Source organism: Hyperolius riggenbachi, chromosome 5, assembly GCF_040937935.1.
Source record: "Hyperolius riggenbachi isolate aHypRig1 chromosome 5, aHypRig1.pri, whole genome shotgun sequence".
NCBI lineage: Eukaryota > Metazoa > Chordata > Amphibia > Anura > Hyperoliidae > Hyperolius > Hyperolius riggenbachi.
Window position 1 is genome coordinate 15137569 of NC_090650.1, and position 19764 is coordinate 15157332.

The following is a 19764-nucleotide window of genomic DNA, read 5'->3' on the forward strand; positions in this document are numbered from 1 at the left end:
GATCCAGCCCTTAGCGCTGGCCGGAACTATTTGTTCCGGCTGCGCAGGGCTCAGGCGGCTGGGGGGACCCTCTTTCACCGCTGCTCGCGGCGGATCGCCGCAGAGCGGCGGCGATCAGGCAGCACACGCGGCTGGCAAAGTGCCGGCTGCGTGTGCTGCTTTTTATTTCGTAAAAATCGGCCCAGCAGGGCCTGAGCGGCAGCCATCGGCGGGGATGGACGAGCTGAGCTCGTCCATACCGCTAAGATGGTTAAGTGACAAGATAATGTACAGCGCTTCGGAAGATGTCGGCGCTATATAAATACTAAATAATAATAAAAAAAAATATTTGTGCTTGTTGTTTCCCTGGCAGATCTGTTTCACAACCCGCTGGCGCAGGATTCGGGCTATCGCGTCTACGTCCTGCACCACCTCCCCTCGCTGGAGCTGCTCGATAGGGAACGTAAGTGTCTCCGCAGCGCCCGCGGCCAGTTCCAGCCTCTCGGTGAAAAGCACGGCTTGTTTCTGCTGGGTGTAAATATGCCACCCACCCAAAAATACATTCCCACACACTCGCTAAAGCGAAACAGATTTTCCTGCCCACAGCGCACATTTTTCAGGCCTGGTGTAATTATCGCCAGCAAGTGACAAAGTCCAGCACCGAATTAAGTTGGATTTGTCAAATTAGAATGTTGAAATGTGTGGCTTTCCGGCTGCTGCTTTGTGTTGTTTAAGCTTGTGTGGCAGGGAATTTACACAGAATGACGGCAGTGGAGGCCCTCCACACAGCGCAAAGGGGGACCCGGGGGGGGGGGGGGGTCTGACGGAAAGAAAATCCGTTATTCTATAATAGAAATGCAAGAAGCAAAGTGTATTCAAATTTGTTTTCTTAAATGAAATGATGTAAGGAAATCCCTCCAGTTTAAGAGAGGCCTCCGCCAGCGATCGCCCCACTGGTCGTGTACGGCGTGTTGCCCAGAACTCCTGATACTGATTAGCAGTGATCCAGGGCATGTAAATGTGTCATTTCTGCACTGAGCTGAGGCCTTACTAAAGCATTAAAGGGGAACTCTGGCCACAGCTGTTTCAGTTTTTGGTAGCCCAGGATGATGTTAAAGTGGACCTGAACTCTTGTACAGGACAGAAGGAAAACAGAGAAATGCACCCTGTGTGTATTTAGAGAGTTTAGCCTGTCTAATCCCCCCTCATCTGTGACTAATCACCACTGTAATGTGATCTCTCAGCTGTGTCAGATCCTCTGACATCCTGTAAACACAGGATGTTACCAACACGTCTGCTTCCATGAAAGCAGGAAGTAGACACACTGCAGATTTATTGCAGAATTTGTATCAGCTGTAACAAATAAATGTTTTTCTGTAAAGGGTATTATGCTGTTGCTTATCTTTTAGAGCAGAGAGGAAGTTCTGAGTTCAGGTCCCCTTCAAGACTTCCTAGGAATTTGTATTGCTGTCATTGCTCCCTCTGGGAAGGCTTTTTTTTTATTCCCTGGTGGTGACTGTTGGTCATCAAAACAGGTAAAAACTTAATGCCAATCTCTTAAAGCGGCTAAACGCAGAGTCCTTGTGATGCAAATAATTCTGGCTTGCTTGCCAATTAAAGAGGAACTGTAACCAAGAATTGAACCTCATCCCAATCAGTAGCTGATACCCCCTTTCCCATGAGAAATCTTTACCTTTTCTCAAATAGAGACAGGAAGCTGACAGTGTGATGTCAGCTTCCTGTCTGTGAGCCTTGTTGCATTGTGGGAAATAATGGTGCTGTCTGCTTTTTTTTTTTTTATGTCTTCCAGTAGTAAAGATGATGACCTGCAAGCTGATTGGGGATCAAACAACATAAACAGATTACATGGCGAATATCAATCACTTCTTGATCTATTCTATGTTTTAACTTCTTACTTTGCAATGTATTGATTTATTTTTTTCCCCGTTTCGCTAAAGTTCCTCTTTAAAGGGACTCTTTTAAGGGCTTCCTCCAGCCACATCCGCTCGGATCGCTCCCACACCGCCGTCCTCTGATGTTTGCAGCTCCGGTACCGGGTCCCGTCACTTCCGTCAGTCGGCTCCAGTCTACGCCGGAGAAGTGCACTCTTTGCGTACCTTTAGAAGGTGCACTTTCCTTACCTCAGACTGGCTCCGACTGACGGAAGTTACGGGACTCTGTACCGGAGCTGCAGACATCAGAGGACGGCGGCGTGGGAGCGATCCGAGCGGAAGGGGCTGGAGGAAGCCCCAGGTATGTATATGGAAAAGAAGACCGAGAGCCCAATATAGTGTAATATGTTCTTTAAAAAGGTGGGATGTGTTATGAACTGTAAGTAATATACTCACAAACCAGGGTTGCCTCCAAAGCAACCACTGTTCAGGCAGGTGGGGAGAACAAGCCTGTCCCCACTCAGGGTTAAAACGTCGCTCTCCGTGGATAGAAGGAAACAGTAGGGTAAAACACCCTTCCACCAAGGGTGGACTTCAGGATACGTTGAGGTGTACAGAGGCGCCGGTAGGATAAAAAGAACTAAAAGGTTTAAAATTGTTGTGGTTGAGGTGGTGGACCAACCAACCATAAACGGACAAGAGCTGTCAAATTTCAAAACATATAACAATTTATTCAATTACTCCCGGTACAAGAGTCGCAACGCGTTTCGCAGGCTAGAACCCGCTTCTTCAGGCAATAGGGACAGGAGCAATACACTGGAAGAATGACAGAGATACGTAGCAATCATCAGAATACTAATTGTGGTACAATTGCATATGTACAATATGTTCTATATACACATGATTATTATAGATATCAACAAGCATACATTTTCTGGTGTCAACCTGCATCTAATTTCAGTGTAGGGTATAGTGCTATGCTGTGATCTAGTCTCCAGAAGTGCCACATTAGAAACAAATAGTTAGTCATGGATCAGTCGTATGGCTACATGTATGGCTATTTCTTTTAGCTGTGAAATAAATATGAGCCCAGTGGAACAATCTATGTGTGGGCTGTATTGCACAAGTGAGGTAGATTATTAGTGATCAAGCTAAATTGCTAGCAGTATGTCAACCATTGTGTCAATGTGTGAAGAATCTGAGGGGAAGGAATAAGGACTTACCAGCGTGTAGTCTGAATAGGGCTTGGCACCTCTGTGCCGGTCTATTGCTAATGTGGGATTTAAAAAGGGGAACTGAGGACGTGGAGGACAACGTGGCGTGGGCGGGGCGATGAGGTAGGCGTGCCCGAGCGGCCAGGTTTGCTTGGCCACTGTGGAGGGAATAGGCGGGGTCTGGAGGGCGGCTAAGTTCAGAGCGCTGCGTCGTATAGAACGTGCGCACGCAATGGGCAGTGGGGCGGGTCTGTTATGGTCCAGGTCCTCTGCGCATGTGCGCGCTGCGTATGTGGGCAGTGTGATGCGCACCGAGCTCTTCCGCAATCAAAGCGGGCATTTTGGATAAGGGAAGGGTGGGGGAGGCATGAAAAGTTAAATCACCTTTTTTTTAAAAAAGTGTAAAAGCATAGCAAATTTCGGTATGATGGGCCATGTCCATCAATACAGTGTGTGGCTAAAAGTTGGACACATATATTTGTTTACTATAAAGTATTCTGTGGTATGGCCATTCGTATGTTAAGTTCTGTTTACCAAAAGGCTCTGCTGCCCTCTACTGGACTATATGTGCAGAACATTGTCAGAGTTTACATAGAGACAGAACAACGATTTTTACTATCATTTATATATACTGTTTTAGCAGGAGTTAAGTTCCCAATCGGACAGTGTTATTTTTGTTGAGATAAAACAATCTCGTTCAGTAAACAAATATCTTAAAACACGTGCATTGGATAATATGAGTCTGTACAAGGGTATATATAAAAATTACATATAACAGTTTGTAATCATGTAATATAAAATAAAAAAATATATAATAAAAAAATAATAAGACAATAAAATAAAGAATAAAAAAACGTGTTCAGACTATTTCTGTGTTACCTGAACAAAATGTTTAGATATGACTAAAACAGTGTAATATAACATAGACATGCATTTATAGTACACCTTAAAATAAGATCTCATATTCTAAAAGGAGAGGACGGATAAAAAATTGTAATCTTTAAGGGGATGGTTCATTAATAGATTTTTTCCAGTTGTTCATTAAGGCCCCCTGGAGTAAGGGACTTGAGGATTTGGATCCAAAACATCTCTCGTGACTTGAGAAGCTCAAACGAGTTGAACTGATTCTGTGGGATGGTGTCAATCAGTGTGATGTGAAAGAGTTCCGGATTGCTGTCGTGGTGGGTGGTGAAGTGTCGTGATACGCTGTGAAGGGGGTATTTTTTGAGTATGTTCCTTTTATGTTGTCCAATTCTGGATCTTGCAGGTTGGGTGGTTCGGCCCACATACTGGAGCTGGCAAGGGCATGTGATGATATAAATGATATATTTGGATTCACAGTTAATATGGTGTTTAATCTGGTGCTCTGTTTTGGTAACCTGGGATTGGAAATTTGTGGTCTGGTGGATGAACATGCAGGCCAGGCATTTTTTATGATTGCAGGGGTAAGAACCCATAGGGGAATCAATTGGGATTGGGGTGAGGTCGGGACGGGGTGTACGCAGCTTGCTCGGGGCCAGTATTCCCCGCAAATTGGGTGCCCGTTTGTAGGTGACTGCTGGTTTTGGGGTCAAGATAGGGCGGAGGTGGGGATCCTGTAATAAGATTTCCCACCTCTTATTCAGTATATTGCGAATTGATGAATGTTGGGCACTATATTTCGTAATGAACCGGGGTGTAGCATTGGTCTGAGATTCGGAGGTGGAGCGAGGGGGGTTCTGAATCTTTGCTTTTTGTTGTGCATCAATCAGTAATTTTTTGGGGTATCTACGGTCTATGAATTTTTTGGTAAGTATTTTTGATTGGGCACTAAATATCTGTGTTTCTGTGCAGTTGCGATATATTCTTCTGTATTGACTATAAGGGGTGTTTTTTGTCCAAGGGCGGTAATGAAAACTATGGTAATGTATGTAATTGTTGGCATCCACTGGTTTGAAAAAGGTTTTGGTTAATATACGGGCTGAGTTTGTGTATAATACCAGATCTAGAAATTCTATGGAACTAGGGTCTTGGTGGAAGGTGAACTGTAGACCTGCTGGATTTGAATTGAGGAAATCTACAAAGGACGGAATCAAGTTGCTAGGGCCTTTCCATATGAAGATTAGATCATCAATGTATCGTTTGTAAAACATGATGTTGCTGATGAAGGGGTTGTCGTTGTACATTTTTATCTGCTCGAGATAGCCCATTGCTAGGTTTGCATATGAAGGGGAGAACGAGCTTCCCATCGAAACCCCATTGATCTGTTGGTATACGTCCTCGCCAAATGTGAAGAAGTTGTTGTGGAGAATAAATTCAACACAGTTTATCAGAAATGTTTGTTGTGTTATGGGCATACTGGTATTGGTTTGCAGGTAGTATTGAAGGGCTGTGAGTCCAAATTGGTGTGGTATGTTAGTATAGAGGGATGTTACGTCGCAGGTCAGCCAAATGTAGTCGTCCTGCCAAGGTGTAGACTGTAGAAAACTAATGAGATGTTGTGAGTCCTTGATGTATGAGGGGAGGGCTTGGACATGGGCCTGTAGATGTGTGTCTATGAATCTGGATAGGTTGCTGGTGACTGAGTCTATTCCTGAGATGATGGGTCTTCCTGGAGGTTTATGGACGTTTTTGTGTATTTTAGGAAGGTAATAAAAGAATGGAGTTTTGGGGTGGTGATTGATAATAAAATTTCTTTCGTTTTTAGTGATAATGTTATTAAAAAAGGCGGTATTAATAAAAATTTTTAGGGTTTTGTTGAGTTCTGATGTGGGATCTGTAGCAAGTAAGGTATAGTGTCTGGAGTCGCTTAATAATCTGGCGGATTCCTCGAGATAGTCTGTTCTGTTGAGGATGACAATCCCTCCCCCTTTATCGGCTGGTTTGATGACAATGCTGGTGTTATTACGTAGGTTTTTTAGGGCAACTTTTTCTAGTGATGTAAGGTTGGAGTGAGGGCGAATGTCGTCGGTAAGTAGTCCCTGTAGGTCATTGAGGACCAGGGCATAAAAGGTATCAATGAAAAACTCCATTCTTTTATTACCTTCCTCATACATCAAGGACTCACAACATCTCATTAGTTTTCTACAGTCTACACCTTGGCAGGACGACTACATTTGGCTGACCTGCGACGTAACATCCCTCTATACTAACATACCACACCAATTTGGACTCACAGCCCTTCAATACTACCTGCAAACCAATACCAGTATGCCCATAACACAACAAACATTTCTGATAAACTGTGTTGAATTTATTCTCCACAACAACTTCTTCACATTTGGCGAGGATGTATACCAACAGATCAATGGGGTTTCGATGGGAAGCTCGTTCTCCCCTTCATATGCAAACCTAGCAATGGGCTATCTCGAGCAGATAAAAATGTACAACGACAACCCCTTCATCAGCAACATCATGTTTTACAAACGATACATTGATGATCTAATCTTCATATGGAAAGGCCCTAGCAACTTGATTCCGTCCTTTGTAGATTTCCTCAATTCAAATCCAGCAGGTCTACAGTTCACCTTCCACCAAGACCCTAGTTCCATAGAATTTCTAGATCTGGTATTATACACAAACTCAGCCCGTATATTAACCAAAACCTTTTTCAAACCAGTGGATGCCAACAATTACATACATTACCATAGTTTTCATTACCGCCCTTGGACAAAAAACACCCCTTATAGTCAATACAGAAGAATATATCGCAACTGCACAGAAACACAGATATTTAGTGCCCAATCAAAAATACTTACCAAAAAATTCATAGACCGTAGATACCCCAAAAAATTACTGATTGATGCACAACAAAAAGCAAAGATTCAGAACCCCCCTCGCTCCACCTCCGAATCTCAGACCAATGCTACACCCCGGTTCATTACGAAATATAGTGCCCAACATTCATCAATTCGCAATATACTGAATAAGAGGTGGGAAATCTTATTACAGGATCCCCACCTCCGCCCTATCTTGACCCCAAAACCAGCAGTCACCTACAAACGGGCACCCAATTTGCGGGGAATACTGGCCCCGAGCAAGCTGCGTACACCCCGTCCCGACCTCACCCCAATCCCAATTGATTCCCCTATGGGTTCTTACCCCTGCAATCATAAAAAATGCCTGGCCTGCATGTTCATCCACCAGACCACAAATTTCCAATCCCAGGTTACGAAAACAGAGCACCAGATTAAACACCATATTAACTGTGAATCCAAATATATCATTTATATCATCACATGCCCTTGCCAGCTCCAGTATGTGGGCCGAACCACCCAACCTGCAAGATCCAGAATTGGACAACATAAAAGGAACATACTCAAAAAATACCCCCTTCACAGCGTATCACGACACTTCACCACCCACCACGACAGCAATCCGGAACTCTTTCACATCACACTGATTGACACCATCCCACAGAATCAGTTCAACTCGTTTGAGCTTCTCAAGTCACGAGAGATGTTTTGGATCCAAATCCTCAAGTCCCTTACTCCAGGGGGCCTTAATGAACAACTGGAAAAAATCTATTAATGAACCATCCCCTTAAAGATTACAATTTTTTATCCGTCCTCTCCTTTTAGAATATGAGATCTTATTTTAAGGTGTACTATAAATGCATGTCTATGTTATATTACACTGTTTTAGTCATATCTAAACATTTTGTTCAGGTAACACAGAAATAGTCTGAACACGTTTTTTTATTCTTTATTTTATTGTCTTATTATTTTTTTATTATATATTTTTTTATTTTATATTACATGATTACAAACTGTTATATGTAATTTTTATATATACCCTTGTACAGACTCATATTATCCAATGCACGTGTTTTAAGATATTTGTTTACTGAACGAGATTGTTTTATCTCAACAAAAATAACACTGTCCGATTGGGAACTTAACTCCTGCTAAAACAGTATATATAAATGATAGTAAAAATCGTTGTTCTGTCTCTATGTAAACTCTGACAATGTTCTGCACATATAGTCCAGTAGAGGGCAGCAGAGCCTTTTGGTAAACAGAACTTAACATACGAATGGCCATACCACAGAATACTTTATAGTAAACAAATATATGTGTCCAACTTTTAGCCACACACTGTATTGATGGACATGGCCCATCATACCGAAATTTGCTATGCTTTTACACTTTTTTAAAAAAAAGGTGATTTAACTTTTCATGCCTCCCCCACCCTTCCCTTATCCAAAATGCCCGCTTTGATTGCGGAAGAGCTCGGTGCGCATCACACTGCCCACATACGCAGCGCGCACATGCGCAGAGGACCTGGACCATAACAGACCCGCCCCACTTCCCATTGCGTGCGCACGTTCTATACGACGCAGCGCTCTGAACTTAGCCGCCCTCCAGACCCCGCCTATTCCCTCCACAGTGGCCAAGCAAACCTGGCCGCTCGGGCACGCCTACCTCATCGCCCCGCCCACGCCACGTTGTCCTCCACGTCCTCAGTTCCCCTTTTTAAATCCCACATTAGCAATAGACCGGCACAGAGGTGCCAAGCCCTATTCAGACTACACGCTGGTAAGTCCTTATTCCTTCCCCTCAGATTCTTCACACATTGACACAATGGTTGACATACTGCTAGCAATTTAGCTTGATCACTAATAATCTACCTCACTTGTGCAATACAGCCCACACATAGATTGTTCCACTGGGCTCATATTTATTTCACAGCTAAAAGAAATAGCCATACATGTAGCCATACGACTGATCCATGACTAACTATTTGTTTCTAATGTGGCACTTCTGGAGACTAGATCACAGCATAGCACTATACCCTACACTGAAATTAGATGCAGGTTGACACCAGAAAATGTATGCTTGTTGATATCTATAATAATCATGTGTATATAGAACATATTGTACATATGCAATTGTACCACAATTAGTATTCTGATGATTGCTACGTATCTCTGTCATTCTTCCAGTGTATTGCTCCTGTCCCTATTGCCTGAAGAAGCGGGTTCTAGCCTGCGAAACGCGTTGCGACTCTTGTACCGGGAGTAATTGAATAAATTGTTATATGTTTTGAAATTTGACAGCTCTTGTCCGTTTATGGTTGGTTGGTCCACCACCTCAACCACAACAATTTTAAACCTTTTAGTTCTTTTTATCCTACCGGCGCCTCTGTACACCTCAACGTACCCCAGGTATGTATAATTTTTTTACTTTTAATAAGCTCTGGTACACTTAAGCCTACTTTCCCACCAGGACGTTGCGTTTTAGGGGACGTTATGGTCGCATAACGTGCCCCTAACACAACATATGGTGGTGCTGAATGTGGACGTCAGACTTAGCCGCGTTGTGCAGCTCACTCTGGCGTCCGTGATGCCATGATGCGGACTCTTGGACGCATGCGGCATCACGTGGTCCCGCCAGCCAATTGCCGCACAGAGCGCCGCTCCAGGAAGTAAACGCTGCACGTCACACCGTGCAGTGAATATTAATTAGCCATGTGGCTGGCCGAGGAGGAAGAGGGGAGACCTCCTCCTCCAACACTACTGAGCATGTGCAAACAGTCTAACGCGGCTTAGCTGCTTATGACGTACAGCACGCAGCACTTTAACTTGACGTGCTGCGTTACAATGTAACGCAACGTGGGCACTGTGAACAGCCCATTGACTTTTCATTACTGTGCGGTGGGCTGCGTTTCAGTAACGTCTAACTGTGAAAGCAGCCTAAAGGTAGAATTAAAAATGTCAAGTAGAAGTAAAATTTTTAGCGAACTATCGTATTTTTTATTAGATCATTCCAAAGAAAGATCTTATTTTGACTTATCACTGACTTGCGATCAGATGTCCAAACACTTCACCGCTGCCTAGCAACAGGAACTTTCTGAATATGCAAATTTATTTTTTTCGATCTGAAGACAGTTTCCAGTTATGTATAAAGTGCTGTCTGCGGAGTAACTTGGCTGCTCACTGCAAACACCCCCTTCCCTCCTCCAGCCTCAGCGCCGTGCCATAAAGCAGCACTAGCCTTATCTCAGCTTGTACGGTCTTTGTTTAAAAAGTAAATGGAGGTCGAGGAAATTCCTGTATCCAGGCAACGGAGAAGGATCTGGCCACAAGAATTCAGCAATGCAGTCCATGATTTTTATATTCCATTTTTCAGTTTTAATTTATGAGCGCACATTTATAGTATTATTGACAGCAAAACTATGAAGAACCATGTTTGGACATTGTTTGTTGCTTGTTTGTCTCTCAGCCGTCAGCCAGAAGGAGAGAGAAGAAGCCTTCAAGCTTTTCAATCCAGAGCGAACCGCCGTGATTCAGTCTTTAGGGTTCGGCAGACGGACAGACTCTGTCATCGGAGCCAGGCCAGCCATACGGAGTCCAGCATCGTGCAGATTGCTGCAAAGCTCAGGTCAGGCACCCCCTAGAGGTCTTCTGCAGTAATGCTGATCAGACATTCATTGGTGTACAGTTGCAAGTGGCACTACAGCAAAAAACTGTCAAATGGAAAATATGTGCAAACATATAAAATTAAGAAGTACGTTTCTTCCAGAGAAAAATTAGCCATAAATTACTTTTCTCCTATGTTGCTGTCACTTACAGTAGGTAGTAGAAATCTGACAGAAGCGACAGGTTTTGGACTAGTCCATTTCTTCATAGGGGATTCTCAGTAAAGCTTTTATTCTTTATAAAGATATTCCCTAAAAAGGATTTAATCAGTGATGCTTAAAGTTAGTCCTCCTGTTCCAATCAGTCCATTAAACACACCAACTTTTGCATACCATGGTACTTGAAGGAGTCTTCCTTTCTTAGTTCCATCAGCACTTCTCTTGTACATATGATGATTGGAAATTTGCTCAATGCTTATCTGGTCTTTTTCAACAAACCAAGTGGCGGGTGCTATTTTAATGATTGTACACCTTCCTTTTCCACCTATAGGTAATAACTTGTACGCTGTATTTCCACAAGCCCAGAACCAGTTATATGGCAGTTTGATTTGTCCCAAGATGCTTCCTTGAAATGCATAAGTGAACAGTGGTTCTCTCCAAGTTTTATTTGCAAAGAGATTTTCATATTGTTTTCCTTTTTCAGTCAACTTGTAAGTAAGTCCTTTTTCCCAGTTACAGTGTAGGTTTAAAAGTGTTCCTTTTGGAGTATATCTCAAATGATGTAGGGAATCAGTAGAAATATTTTTGCAATTTTTAGGGTTCAAGCATATGTATGACTGTCCTTTGTTTAATTGAACAGGATTTTCTCTTTCGATTGTCCACCAGGGTGCATACATCCAGGTTGTCAGTTGTAGTCCATGTATGGAGTAATTGAATTTTTGTGTAGTAAATGTCCCATAACTTGCATGTGTAGTATTTACCAATTCTTCTAGTGGTACTGGAATTGCTAGGTAAGGCATGATTTTTGCGGATAGTGGAGTATGTGAACAGATCCAACAGTCGCTCTTGTTCAAGCGCTGGGCATATTGTTGATGCATCAGTATCAATTTATTTTGAAGTTTTCCTTGTAGATTATGCCGTTCCGCTTCAGTATGCAGTAGTAGCGGCAGACTCAACAAACACCATATTAGTGGCATCTTTATGGATTGTAGAGTAGGTTGTCAGTTTCAGCACCTTAAAAATATAAAAAAGTAAAGAGAGGCAAAACATATATAATATGCAACATTCTTGGTGACCTTCAGCATAAAATAACTACCTTCTCACATGTGATTCTGAAACAAAAATATGTTATTTTTGATGTTACTAGGTGCAGGTTGTATTTTTACTTGTTTGGTCAAGTATTCAAGTTATAGCAGGAAGTTCAATCTTTCCTTGCTGATGGCTCTGTAAGCTTTATCATAGTTCATCTGAAAAAATCAAAGTAGTATTTTCTTTTCCTTCTGTAGAAAAAATAACATGTTTCAAATAGTGCCTCAAAAATAGCACATCACTTATGGCTTCATATGTGTGCTCATATGTCATGGCTTGTCTTAGCTTGACTTCTATCTTGTTGCTTGTAAGGTATATTATCAGAAAAAAATAATGTCCTTTTATCTTCATTACACACTTTATAAGTAGATTATCTGAACTCAATTTTTTCCAGTGCTTCAGCGTACTTCACTTTTTCTCCTTTGATTATCTTTAGATAGATCATTGTCCATTTAGGCTTCACTTTTCACACTAGGCCTTTGCTGCTTTTCACACAGAGCATATGTTGTAGTGCAGATGTCTGCAGAACTAGCTTGGTTTCTGTATGTCTGTATTCTAACAGTCATCTTCCTGTTTCAACTGTAGTAATCTCTCTTCTGTCTCTTGGTATCTGCTTTTTTTAGCTAGAGCATGTCCTTGTATCATCGCACAGGTAGAAAGTTCCCTGTCTTCATAGACTTCTTTAGGTATGGAATCAAAAATAAAAACATGTATCTATGTTTCAGTCATCTTCTCAAGATATTATGTAGGCTATCGTCTTTCATCACAGGATAATCTTCTTCAAGATCTTAATGTCTCACCATCTCCATATCTTCAAATCTCCATCTCAAATCTTCTCATCATCTTCTAATTTGACTGCTTTTATCTGTAAAGTCAATAACCATCTTCTTCTTCTAATATCTTCAGTTTGTTCACTCACCTGATAATTTACTTTATCTTAATGCCCTTCCTCTTCTTTCTATGTTCGGTTCTTGTCTCCCAAGTGGCCTACTCCTCTTAGTGCTTTCTTGATCTGTTGTCAGCCAGTTTTTCAAACCAGTGGTCAGAGTTTTGAAAGAAGTAGAAAGTCCTCAGTCCTCACACACTTCTTTTGGACACTCCACCCAATTGTATTGATGTTCAGCTGTTTCAAATCAGATCTTCTAGCTTAGCCTGTTTCAGTGGCTTGTCTTCATGTTGACATCTTGCTCAGTCTTCTTGCATGTAGCTGTCTTCGCTTGTCTTAGCAAGTTTCTTCAGGCCTACATGGGATGCTTGTTTGAAGTCTTGGTGGGCCAGATAAAATAAATTATCTTGTGATACTTCTAAATCCTGGTAGCAATAGCAACCTTTTCCATTCTTCAAAAATGACAGTCTCTTTACTGATGTGTAGGATGCCTTAATGCGTCTCTGTACAATTCTAGCCTCAAAATATATAGAATTCCCCCCTTTGAGGGTAGAAACTACATAAAATAAAAAAAAATCTCCTTTTTATACTTTAATCTCTGTGTGTGATACCTAACTATCTCAGCCCTATATCTGAGTCTTCGTGAGTGGTTGCACAAAACTTTGGCTTTTTTTTTTTTTTTATAAATAAATAAATAATGAAAAATAAATAAAATAAAATAAAAAACCTCAATCTTCATGATTGCACCTTGAACTATCTTTCCATCTTTCTATGGCATAAACTGTTCCTTATATTTGTATTTAGAAAACTTGTAAAAAAACAAACAACGAAGAAAAAAAAATGTTCATTTGCCGTGTTTTACTATAAAGGCGGGGGTGAGCGCGCTCTATATGAGACTTTGTTTATCAGCTCCTGCAGCTTCTCCCTGACAAGTTCCTGAGCTCTGTGTATTTTTTTTTCTCTGGTAGATGCTTAAACACGGAGCATTTTCAACTGGCGTTGAAATTTAACTTCTTATTATGACGATGGAATGGACTTCATACATCCTAATAGCTTCGTGAAAAGTCATGTAGGATTGCCTCTTTTTTTTTTTTCTTCTAACTTTCAGCTGAAAAATATCTTGTTTCTCCTTCAAGCTGTGAATTACTGAAAGATTTTGTTTTGTCTTGTTGGAGGAGAGTTCTGATAGTGTAGCTTTTGACACAGTAACAGACACAGAGAAGAATGAATAACAATTCAGTTATGAAGTCTGTTGTCTTCAGTCTTGTAAAGAGTCATTGCACTATATGTTAGCTTGCAGTTAAAATAGGAATTTGCTTCATCACAACTTGTCCGTTATAAAGTATTGTATTTATCATAAAAGTGTCTTGTGAAAAAAAAAAAAAAAAAACCTGTTTCTCCTCTTCTTATTGAGGGATACGGCATGTTACTTTGCTAGAATCATGTATTGCGCACAATCTTCTTTTAGTGTCGCATAGTGCAGCTGTGAACTATAAACATTGTCCGTATTTCTCTAATATTTCCTTTGTATTTGTGAGATCTCAACGGTATGTTGAATTTTGAAAGAAAGCTGCTAGATTCATCCTGTTTTAATCTCTCGTCAGAGATATATAGGGATGTGTATGTAGCTCTTTTCTTCTCAGATAAAAATAACTTCACCCGTTATTTATTAAAGTAGTCTATAGACCGTAGCTTGAGTGTGCTTGTAAAAAAATCTCCTCTCTGAGATTAAACAGCATAAGAATTCTTCCTTCTTTGCTTCAAATTATGGTTGCAGTTTACCTTTCTGACCATATATATATAAAAAAAAAAAAAATTTCTAGCTTATTTCCCGGGTAAAATTCACAATGATCTATGTTTCCATCACGTGAATATGTAATTCCAGGGTAACTGTTAACACATCTGGGGTGCCATCTGTCAAATATCTGATCGATATCTGCTTAAAATGATTACCAACTCAGTAAAGGACCAGCCTTTAAAGCGTCATAACCAAAATTAGACAGAAGTGGGTGCGTGCTCACTATAAACAGAATATTTATAGGTTAACAGTTTTACCTCTGAAAGAAATACGCAACACTCAGCTGTTGAATTTTATAAAATTATCTTGTTATTAAAAAATTGATAAAGCTTATATACAGGAATATACATCTCTCCAGTTGTTGTCAATCATTCAAAAAATACATTTTCATCCAAAAATACATTTTCAAAGTTCCTTTAGTTAAACCAGTCCATTTCAATATAGCAAATATTCTGCTGTAGTTTTTATCCTTCATCGATAATTGTTGTCTCGAGATTGAACAGTGTATGTTACACACAATATAGCTTTATCCTTAAAAATGATTATATGAAGTTCTATTCTTATATGAAGAACTTAAAGTAGATATATCTTAATCCTTCAAAGCTTGTTAATTGCTTCTAAGCTTGCAATTGCGTTTGAATAGTAAAACTTATAGCATAGAAAAAAAGTTATCTAAAACTCAAAAAACTGCTGAAGTTTAAAAAGACAAGTCTTAACTTTTGCATAGACTAATTGTCAAAGAATTCACCAAGAATAATTGCATATTACCTCTCTTGGGTTTCAGAATCACGTCTGTGAGAAGGATAAACGTCGGCCTAGGATGTTTCAATCAGCTAGGGCATCAGGCAATGAATAAATATACAGCCTGAAAACTCTCTTTTTATAGAGAATTTCTCCCAAGAAATGATATAAGGGACTTTCCAAACTATGACTTAATTGTTTATAACATCTCTATAAATACAGGTATGATTTCATTTTTATTTTTAGATCGAGTTCTATAGAGGCCCCTTGTGGTTAATAAGTGTTAGTAGCAGGCACAAGAGATGCCCCCTATGGTTATAAGTGGTAATGGCCAACACAAGGCTTATGGCCTAACTGTTTTTATACAATCTGAAATAAAGTGTATATTAGTGATCAGCTTATTAGATATGTGTGAACACTATGTGATTAACATCTTGCGTATAAAATAGACTTAGCTAAACAGTGTATATCTTGACCTAGATGGTTAAAGTTACTAACACAACAATATTGCATAACGTGAACATCTCTTCAATACTATCTCATTCTTAACCTTGTAGGAATAAACAGCTCACTTCCAATAATAACATTGAAAAGTACACAATCTAATTTTGATTTTGCCCGTACTCACGGATCTTGAAATTCACTCAATTTATTTGCAAACCATTTAACATTTGTATACGATTTGGGCAAGGGGGATGATCAGTTCTCTGCATTAATATGAGATTCTGACAGTCCAGCTTCCCTGCTCGCTACACAGTTTTTTGGCCAGTTGGACGGAGCAACTGCCATTCACTAAGTGCTTTTGAAAATAAATAAATCCCCGAGAATCACATATAAAGAGATGGACTAGTCCAAAACCTGTCGGTAATGTCAGATTTCTACCACCTACTGTAAGTGACAGCAACATAGGAGAAAAGTAATTTATGGCTCATTTTACTCTGAAAAAAATGTACTTCTTTGTATATGTTTGCACATAACAAAAAATAGAGGCTGGGAGCACACATAACATAGCGTGAAATGCTGTGTTTTATGTAATGTTTTATGTGTGCGTTTTGTGTTAGTTTTTACTGCGTTTTTGGTGCCTTTGGATGGGTTTTTCATATGTTTTGCGTGCGTTTTAATGCGTTTGCATATACAAAACGCATATGCATTTTCCATGTATTTTCATATTTCCATTTATGCAAATTACTAGGAAAACAACAGGAAGCAGAAATACAGCAAAAAAAAAAGAAAAAAATATTTTGGGGGGAAAACGTATGAAAAACACATACCATTGCATTCCCATTGATTTTCACTACATGCGTTTTTCATGCGTCTATGAATATTATGCAACAAAACCGGCGTTTTTAAAAACGCACGCATCAAAAACGCATATGCGGTTTTCCTGCGACCTATAGACTTCCATTAGCGGCAAAAACGCAGCGTTTTATGCAACGCTTGCATTTCTGCTATGTGTGCACCCAGTCAAAAGATTTATACATACCTGGGGCTTCCTCCAGCCCCATGCGTGCAGATCTCTCCCTTGCTGTCGTCATCGACGTTCTGTATCGCCGGTACGTAGAAGTGCGCACCCACCAGCCCGGCTCACTGTCCCCGTCCTCCTGTCTCAACGGCTGTCCGGGTCCGTGCTGCGCACATGCACAGTAGCAAAAAGCAAGGCGCCAAGGCCACAGAGACAGGTACGCAGGGACACTTCCATTTTATTATAGAGGATAATAAAATTAACTTAAAGGAATACTGTAGGGGGTCGGGGGAAAATGAGTTGAACTTACTCGGGGCTTCTAATGGTCCCCCACAGACATCCTGTGTTGGCGCAGCCACTCACCGATGCTCCGGCCCCGCCTCCAGTTCACTTCTGGAATTTCTGACTTTAAAGTCTGAAAACCACTGCGCCTGCGTTGCCGTGTCCTCGATCCCGCTGATGTCATCAAGAGCGCACAGCGCAGGCCCAGTATGGTCTGTGCCTGTGCAGTACGCTCCTGGTGACATCAGCGGGATCGAGGACACAGCAACGCAGGCGCAGTGGTTTTCTGACTTTAAAGTCAGAAATTCCAGAAGTGAACCGGAGGCGGGGCCGGAGCATTGGGGAGTGGCTGCGCCAACACAGGATGTCTGCGGGGGACCATTAGAAGCCCCGGGTAACTTCAGCTCATTTTCCCCCGACCCCCTACAGTATTCATTTAAATATCATCAACACAACTCTCATTTCATTACAGGCAAATGTGACAGAACACGGAATTCAGACAGGTAAGTCATAAATATACATACCGGTATGCTTTATTTTTCTCCTATAGTCAACCTGAAGTGGTTTTAAAGGAACTCCGAGCACCTCTCATGGGCATGTGGTGGCTGGATGGTGTAATGGTTAAGGGCTCTGCCTCTGACACAGGAGACCTGGGTTTGAATCTCGGCTCTGCCTGTTCAGTAAACCTGCACCTACTCAGTAGGGGACCTTGGGCAAGTCTCCCTAATGCCGGGCATACACGGCATGTTCTATGCTCGTGCGCGCGGATCGATTGCCGCTCGTCCCTGCCGGCGCTTCCCTATCACCGCTCGATTCCCTGCCATTATCCGCCGGCGGGAATCGAGCGGGCGCGGGTCGAGCGGCATGATCGGGCCAGCTGAATATTATCAGCTGGTCGATACACGGTATAGAAACGTACCATTTATCCCCAGCATACCACGGCTACTGCCTATAGAGCGCGCCCTAGTGGCTGCAGCTCTGGCGCTTTGAGTCCGCCAGGAGAAAAGTGCAATATAAATGTTATTTGTCTTGTCTTTAAGAGTCCGACAAGTACTGCAAAGTACTTAAAGATGCATATCATTTGACATGAATTCAGATTACTGTAGATTTGGCCTTATTTTTCCTATAGAGATTTGGTATATGGAATACCCTCATCTGTTGGGGACCATCTGTGATAACTGGAGTGGTATCATTACCTGTAATGGACTTCTCTGTGCTTCCTCCACAGACCGGACACCGCTCCCTTTGAAGATCGAGTGTTGCTGAGAGGGTATCAGAGATCCATCATGCACTATTCCCTCGTGGACTGGAGTAAAATGGCGCGCTCGCAGCAGAGACGCCTCGCCCAGCAGCCCTGCCACCTGCCTCCGCTAGTGACAGTGGAGTTTAGGTAGTCAGACAGGAGCAGGGTGACATTATGCCTATGCTGGTTACAGGGCTCCCGCTTCCTCCACCAAGCAAAATCGCTGTGATATATACAGTGTGCTGTATTTACGGAGATGCTCCCACAATGGAAACCAACAGCCCAATTCTGTTTTTTAATTTTTGTTTTACTGTATCCTCCGGATATCTCAGCAACTTTCTCCAGGAACAATTTGTACCAAAAGTGCCCAAGTCAAAAGCAGCCATTTCTATTTTAGCAAGAGGCTGTTTGCCACTCCAGATTGGAGACTCTGTTCACGTTCGGGTAAAGGCAGATGTCATACACTGTACAATTATTTTACACAGATGTTCATTTGGAAAAAAATGTCTAATTGATTGTACATTGAAGTGGTTTTACGTATTTACAGTTTATGGCAGCATGGTGGTGTAGTGGTTGGCGCTCTCGCCTTGTGGTGCTGGCTCCAGAGTTCAAATCCCAGCCAGGGCACTATCTGCATGGAGTTTGTATGCTCTCCCCGTGTCTGCATGGGTTTCCTCCCAGCACTCTGGTTTCCTTTCACATCACAGAAACATACAGATAAGTGGAAGTCAATGAGAACCTTCTTTTAAAAAAGAATAAAAAGCCAGATACTTACCTAAGGAGAGGGTGGGCTCTAGTTCCTATAAGAGCCGTCCCCCTCTCCTCTCCCCATGCTGGCTCCTCTGTAGCATTATTTGACTAAACCAGTCAAGTACTTCTCTCTCCACCGTCGAAGGGACGCTGTGGAAGCTCGAGTGCTCCTGACGACGGATCGCTCCATACTGCCGCACGTGCAAGCGCCCCTCTCACTCAATCACGCCTGCGCAGTATGGAGCCGTCCGTCTTCGGCAGGACTCGGCTCCCAAAGTCCCCCGCTGCACCGAGGGCACCAGGAGTGGGAAGGCTGATCAGGACCCAGACTATTCCATCACCTCAGGTAAGGATCTGGTTTCTTTCTTTCTTTTTCTTTTCAAAGACTCCCATTACCTTTAATTGGCTTCCCCCTAAATTGGCCCTAGACTATGATACATACATAAACATGACTATGGCAGGGATTAGATTGTGAGCTCCTCTGAAGGACAGTTAAGTGGTGAGACAATATACTCTGTACAGCGCTATACGAGTACTAAATAATAATAATACTACAATTGATATTACGATCAAAGACTGAACTGCAATGCTGGTTTTTGGTTTATCAATCCTAATGTTGATTGTAATATCAATCATGATGATGAGGATTAAAAACAAAATTGTACAGTGTATGGGCAGCGTTAGGCGTATTGGAGTGGTAATGTTTCCATACACTGCGGATTTGCCGCCTCTCCTGCAGCTCTAGGAGCGGATGTGTGCTATACCTGAGCATCCACGGTCTGAAGAGGTTATGCAGGTGGGGACTAGCGTTCACCCTCCACACATTTCCATGAGCCTCCAGGTCAAACACTGCTATTCCAGTGCAGGAGAT

At 41.8% G+C, this 19764-nt stretch overlaps 1 protein-coding gene across 1 annotated transcript in view; it reads left to right on the forward strand.

Annotated features, from left to right (window-relative positions):
* LRRC72 (leucine rich repeat containing 72) overlaps positions 1–18663 on the forward strand; it is a 50594-nt gene extending 31931 nt beyond the window's left edge. The window contains exons 6-9 of the mRNA XM_068235109.1: positions 353–442; positions 10288–10446; positions 17373–17403; positions 18129–18663. Of these exons, the coding sequence (XP_068091210.1) occupies positions 353–442; positions 10288–10446; positions 17373–17403; positions 18129–18294 (446 nt within the window). The 3' untranslated portion in view covers positions 18295–18663. The remainder of the gene's footprint in view (positions 1–352; positions 443–10287; positions 10447–17372; positions 17404–18128) is intronic.
* The last annotated feature ends 1101 nt before the right edge of the window (positions 18664–19764 follow it).